Genomic DNA, 6,759 nt, shown 5'->3' with positions numbered 1-6,759 from the left:
TATTATAATGACATTAAATAAGGCGAATATTATTTTTAGTAACAATATGATATTAAGATTAAATAATAGCACACTAATAGTAATTAATTACAACATTGTAAAATAGCACAATGTAATAAATAATATATAATTATCATAAAAATGTAACCTTGATTATTGTTTTTTCTTCAAATACATAAACGTAAAAACACAATAATTCGAAGTACATGATAACATATTGAAAAACATGAAATTAAACATCAATTAAGATCCTTAAAAAAATCTTCAACCTCCAAATGAGTAATATCATTGAGGTCATTAAAATCATCATCCCTTAAGGCCATATTTGCTTCAATATTATCATTATTCAAAGGCCTTGCCTCAACATTATTTTCGAACGCCAAGTGTGACTCTATCCGAGCATTAGAAGAAGAGGCACCACCTTTATTTGCCTTTCTTTTAAAAGTATTTTGATAAAGTCTTACAAAATGCTCAAGCGTCCGACATTCATTTTTCCAGTGGCCTTTCATGCCACAACGATGACAGTTACTTTTTGAAGGGTCATTTTGAGAACTGATATTGTTCTCCCTTTTATGTTGACCACCACCACGACGATTATTATATCGTCCTCTGTCATTGCCACGCTCACGCACATTATTGTGACCTTGATATTTATTATGTCTTCTTTCAGACTGGCCATGTGCTTTTACCATATTTGCCTCCGGTAACGGAGCAGTTCCAGTGGGACGGGCTTCATGATTTTTCATTAAAAGGGCATTATGTTGTTCAGCCACCAGAAGGCATGATATCAATTCAGAGTATTTTTCAAAACTCTTTTCACGGTATTGCTGTTGTAATATTACATTAGAGGCATGAAAAGTAGTTAGTGTCTTTTCTAACATGTCCTCATCATTTATATTTTCCCCACATAATTTTAATTGGGAAGTTATTCTAAATACAGCAGAATTATACTCAATTACGGTTTTAAAATCTTGAAACCGTAAGTGCATCCACTCATAACGAGCCCTTGGCAATACCGTTGCCCTGAGGTGGTCATACCTCCCTTTTAAGTCTTTCCACAATTAAAGTGGATCTTTCACTGTCAAGTATTCCATTTTTAGGCTTTCATCTAGATGATGACGAAGGAAAATCATAGCCTTTGCTTTATCCTGACTTGATGCTGTATTTCCTTCAATTATAGCATCACCAAGACCCTTAGCGGTAAGGTGAATTTCAGCATCAAGTACCCATGACAAATAATTTTTACCAGAAATATCAAGTGCAACAAATTCCAATTTTGACAAGTTTGACATGATGAAAATTAATTTGAAAGTAACAAAGATAACTTAAAAATTAAATTTCTTTAGTAGATATACCTGATATAGAAGTTAATTTTCTGAAAAATTAGAGCTTCGTGCTGATAACGTGTTATGAATTAACTTACTTGACAATATTATAAAGGAAGAAGAACAAGAGAGTAATATAGAAAGTATTAATAGAGAGAGTAGTAATATAGAGAGAGTAATAGTAATTCTCTTCTTTTATATGTTTTGTGTGTTTTTACATTGAAGTTTAAGGCTATATTTATAGCCATATTTACAAGTGGAGGAAAATATTAATGGGCATTTTACCCACTTAAAAAGTAAATGGACTATCCACCATTTTAAGTGGACAACCATTTTACTTGGTTGATATTACTTGGTTGATAATATTAATCACTTGTCATGCAGGCGCTCAATTATGATTAATATAGCTATTGTAGAAAAGACACAAAAAGAAAGGAAATTGATTTGGTTAAAGGATAGTAAAAAAAAAAATCTTACCTTTTGCTATAAACAGTATGATTGAGACTTAGCCTGTTTGGATTGACTTAATTTTAAGCAGCTTATAAGTTGAAAATTGCTAATAAGTTAAAAAAAAAATAGGTGCAAGCCAACTTTTTTTTTGACTTATAAGCTATTTTCAACTTATAAACTGCTTAAAATAAATTCATCCAATTAAACCCAACTATTTATTGGGGCTTATTTTAAGCACAAAATGACTTTAAGTTGATCATCCAAACACTCAAAAAAAACTGAAAACAGCTTATAAGCCGATCCAAATGGCCTCTAAACAAGATTTTGCATTACCACTCAAGACTTAAAAACCAATGATAAGCTTTCTCGATATCTATTGGCCAATTGATACGTTACAAGATGTGTTCACAGTGTGCATATGAAATGTCCTTTTTCGATATTCTAATTTGAAAGAAATAAAAAATCTAAGAGAGAATTATTGAAAATGCCTCAAAATTCGACGTGAATTATTAGTTTTATTTTTAAATTATTGACAGTCTTAAAAATATTTTTTTACATGGCTAACTGAACTTGAATACACCCGCGATATTGCAATAGTAAGGCAAGTACTTATGCCTATAATTTGATGTATGTTCATTAAACTTAACCTACTGCAATAATAAAATCACAAAATTCTTTTATCATATTAAACTAACTGAATTAAGTGTGAATTTCTCATTGAAGTTGAGTAACCATATACTATACGCAAAATTAACCTCTTATAGGCATAAGGACACAAACATGGGCGGAGCTAGAGGTTACTGGAAGGGGGTTCATTATATATTCTAACCCCCTTCATCGAAAAATTATATTATATTATATATATTTGTATGTATATAGTAGATAGTAAATCTCCTTGCTTTTTTGTATAATAAATTCTCTTAGCAGAAATCCTGACCCCGCCATCAAAAACAAGACAATGAATAAAGCAAACTGAAAGCTCAATTTGTATATACGAGTTGAAATATATACGTTGATAGTGTAAAGATCTTTTTATGCTATTAATATAAGTTAATATGTGATAGCAAGTTAATTAGTTTTACTAATTTTACTATGTTACCAACTAATGCTTATGAATGAAATTCACCTATAATTTCCTTATAAGTGACATGCTTATGGAAAAATAACTCCCCTCTTGTTAGGTGTTCTTTCATTCCCATCAACCATGTCTCGAGTTGGTACATTAACAGATTTTCTTGTCCCACCAAACATGTATGAGGAATCATTCATATGATTTATGAAGACAATAATTCTAATCAAACAATATTTGAACCTCAATTAATAAAAGAATGAAGCAAGACAATTTTAAAATTTGCACATTAAACTCCTTTTTCTTCAATTACTTGAATTGACAGTTTAAGAGAGTGGATTCCAAGGTTGTTTAATTCTAATTTATGTGGCATATTTTGAATTGACACGAAATTTATGAAAAAGCAAAGACCTCTGAAATTTATGGTCTAAAATATGACATAATATTGTCTGGTTACAAAACTTTTAAAACTTGTGAGTTATGCACGTAAACTGAAATGGAGATTGTATATCTAATGTCAATCTCTACACTAAAAGTGTATCAGTCTTTTCGGAACGAACTAGTGTCAATGGACCGATTTCACTAGTAGAGCACTCCAAAAACAAAAGCCCCTTAGCGCCCCTTGACGGGAGTTGATTTCAGCTTCTTTTTTTTCAGGGGTCCAGAAGGCTAAAAGGTGGGGGTAGAAGAAAGCCGAACCTCTAATCGACCTGGACACATAAAGAATTCTTGGCGTTGGTTGAAGTAGCCACGACTTTGGTCGTAGTAAGTTTAAACCCATAAGCCCAGTCCACTTGCAGCCATTGGTGTAATACTCACTCTTAAATGATTGGTGTAAGAATTTCTCCTGATTCGTTGATCTATTGAGCTAAGGCAACTCTGCATATAGTGTTTTAGACTCATACTTCATCGCTGGAAAAGTGAAAATGGAGGGAGTATATATAATGTCAGTCTCTACATTCATAATATATTGGTCAAGGAGTATTTACAACAAGCAACAAAAGAAAGACTATGTAGACTTAAGTCTCTAATCTATTTACAATAGGCATCCCCAATTCTTGATCCCCTGCCTACTTTTATTTTTATTTATAAGCAGTGGATCTAATTATAGGTTCAGTAAAATTCAGTACTTCGGGATCAAACTAAATATACATATGCAAAAAACAAGTGTATATATAGAGTTAGAGATACATTTCAGAATCCACAACTAGCGTCTAAATTCTAGATCCGCCACTGATGCTTCCTAAGCTTGTTGATGTTTCTCCTTCCTTTCGTTGCTAGCTATGAGCAACAATGCTTATTCTTGTATCTTCATTGAACATTGATGTAGTAGTAGTTATATGGCTTATTCCCAGTTCTTCACTGAACAATGTCTCGTTGAACATAGAATCGGCTACAAAGATTGGATAGATGCTTGGTTCTTCACAAGTCAAAGGATTTGCTTCAAAATTTTCCGTTCTTGGTTCTTCAATATTATACATTTGGTTAGCTACTGGAGTATCAATGTTTGCCATTGCTTCATTTGACAATTCCTTAAAAGGGTATAATGTCTGAGGTTCTTCTTTGTTTCTCTTAGCAAGTTTAGAAGCAAAGACATCTAAAGCTTCCTTCATCCATGGATGCCAACATACTTCCCTCGCTTCGTTAAATTTCATCTGCAAATATAATCAAACACTCTGTTACCTTCCACCAACATAGATACAGATTAACTCTGTTCACCAAGACTTGAACAGATAGAAATAAATTTTCCTTTTACCTAAGTTTTAGTAACCAAAGTTACCAATATTAATAAGACATGATTCTTACATGAAAGCAGATCCAACATTGAGGTAGTGAACCTCAAGGTCAAAATTATATGTTTAGAATATGCTTTTATATATCGAATTAAGATTTTTTAATCTGCCTCTGATGTAATTAGAGATTGAGATCAAAGGGATAATAGCAAACTAGTAATATCCAAAAACAAACCCATAAACGTCGACGGGCAGATTTCTCAGGCCATTCATCTAATTCCTGAGTGACATACAAAGGCAGCATGTGTCCCTCATGAAATGTGCCTTGGCTTTTACTCTTGAAACTCCAAGTACCTAAATAATCCTGCATCCAACCAGAAATAAACAAACAGGACTATGTCACATCTTTAATTGATTGGGATCGACTATATGAATCATTCTATAAAAATTCAAGTTTCATGGACTTACCTGAACCTCAACGTCACCAAGAACCCCAGCTTCCTCAAAGGTCTCTCGTAAAGCTGCATCTTTTAAGGACTCATCAATTTCCCAACCACCCTGTAATTTCATTCAAAAATCAACAATGTCAATATATATTGAGGGATGATAAAAACAATAATCCCAATCAGAAAAATCAATAGATAAAAAAATGTACCTTAGGGAACATCAATCTTGGACTCTTCTGTGAACTGACCAATAGAAACTCCAAATCATCAATATTGTAACCTGACTGGTAACTATTTTTGTATCTGTATGGAATGCATCTGCAACACCATATAAAAAATTGAGAATAAAAAAAATCATATCTAATCACACCTTGTATATGGAATAAATAATCTCACGATAGACTTAATTCCAAATTTTATATCGAGATAACTAAGTTAATCTCTCCGAATAAAATAACAAGAATTTGAAAGATAACGCACCCAACAACTTGACGACAACCTTCATTGTACCTCTGTAAGTCTCTACCCATACGGGAGGACATAGAAAATGTCTTGAACATTTTCAAATTTGTAAGAAGTAAATAAAATCAAACTACAATTTTCTTCTTCATAAACAAAAAAGGGGAATGAAAGAGATGACAAGTATATGTAGGATTATTATAATTTGGCGGTTATAGTGAGAGAAAATAAGAAGTAATATATTTGTGAATTGTCAACTGCCTAAATATGGAAAAGAGATAGCTATTTTCTTGGGTTACATCTCCCTCTTTAATATAATAAAAAGTTACTGTAGAAGCTAAATACAGGGAATGCTCTGCTATTTTTTTGTGTGTCCGTTCCTTTAATAAACAAGAGAAATAAAAAAAATGGTTAAGACGTGGTCAGTCAATATATTGGTTTTGTATCTACAAGTAAGATAAGATAAAATATATATTTGATTATGTCCCAATTAAGAAAAAGGAAAAAAAGAAATAAAGAAAAGAGAGACCTTTCATACCATGATCTCAAATATTGAAGGACGGTCTAATATTTTTTCTAAGATTAAGCAATATATGAGCAACATTATACATAATTGGTTTCTTATGTATTTCACGATAAGAATAAAGGAATAGTAAAAGCCCAATGATGCTTTTGTTTGGAAGTTTCCTTGAGGAGAACCTTTCAAAGCCCTTAATTAGGAAGGCTGATTTGTATCGAGCCGTTTACCAAAATAAAAGAGTTTGGAAATTTTTCTATTTTGCTGGATGAGGGTTTTATCAAAGTTGCGTGACATACTTCTTATTCAATCTGAATTTGCGTGACCATTGTTGGGTAAGCCACTTCTCCAGTTGTGTTGACCATTGTCCAGTTGATGTGTTGGACTAATCAAACGGAGAAACGTAGTTTGACGGTCTAGAACTTTAATAAGTATCACTTCTTCGAGTCTCACCAACATTAATGTTTTCATCGTTCTAATTTGTTTGTTATGATTTTAATTTGTTACAAAGACTTTTGAACATTATGATTTTAAACTAAAGATATGTAATATTTAGCAGAATATCTTTTAATTTTGTATTTTTAAACATGTTACGTGAAAAGATAAAACTAAAGTCTTGGGGGAAAAGTCAAAAAAGTATTACTATGTCAATGTTATAGGAATATGGGACTTAAACCGTTTATCTGGAGGATCAAAGTTTCAATTTTATCCTATTACAAATGGGGGCTTGAATATTTGTTCTTTCTAGAAAATGAAGATT

At 32.1% G+C, this 6,759-nt stretch overlaps 1 protein-coding gene across 1 annotated transcript; it reads right to left on the bottom strand.

The window, feature by feature from the left end:
• Window positions 1–3,786: 3,786 nt before the first annotated feature.
• Window positions 3,787–6,017, bottom strand: LOC129901585 (nudix hydrolase 18, mitochondrial-like). The gene is made up of 5 exons (XM_055976825.1): window positions 5,504–6,017; window positions 5,233–5,341; window positions 5,046–5,135; window positions 4,813–4,941; window positions 3,787–4,499 (listed from the first exon to the last, which is right to left on the bottom strand). Exons 1-5 carry the CDS (start codon window positions 5,581–5,583, stop codon window positions 4,122–4,124), a joined length of 786 nt encoding a protein of 261 aa, XP_055832800.1. The 5' UTR covers window positions 5,584–6,017; the 3' UTR covers window positions 3,787–4,121.
• Between the last annotated feature and the right edge of the window lie 742 nt (window positions 6,018–6,759).

The sequence above is a fragment of the Solanum dulcamara genome, chromosome 8 (assembly GCF_947179165.1).
Source record: "Solanum dulcamara chromosome 8, daSolDulc1.2, whole genome shotgun sequence".
Taxonomy (NCBI): domain Eukaryota; kingdom Viridiplantae; phylum Streptophyta; class Magnoliopsida; order Solanales; family Solanaceae; genus Solanum; species Solanum dulcamara.
This window is presented reverse-complemented; position numbering and strand designations above follow the sequence as displayed.

Bases quoted from the DNA above. Each gene is read 5' to 3' on its own strand.
- LOC129901585 (XM_055976825.1), bottom strand. From the start codon at position 5,583: ATGTTCAAGACATTTTCTATGTCCTCCCGTATGGGTAGAGACTTACAG. The intron at 5,342-5,503 runs GTGCGTTATCTT...ATGGTGTTGCAG, and splicing joins GGTTGTCGTCAAGTTGTTGG to ATGCATTCCATACAGATACA. The intron at 4,942-5,045 runs GTAAGTCCATGA...GGTTGGATGCAG, and splicing joins TTGGTGACGTTGAGGTTCAG to GATTATTTAGGTACTTGGAG.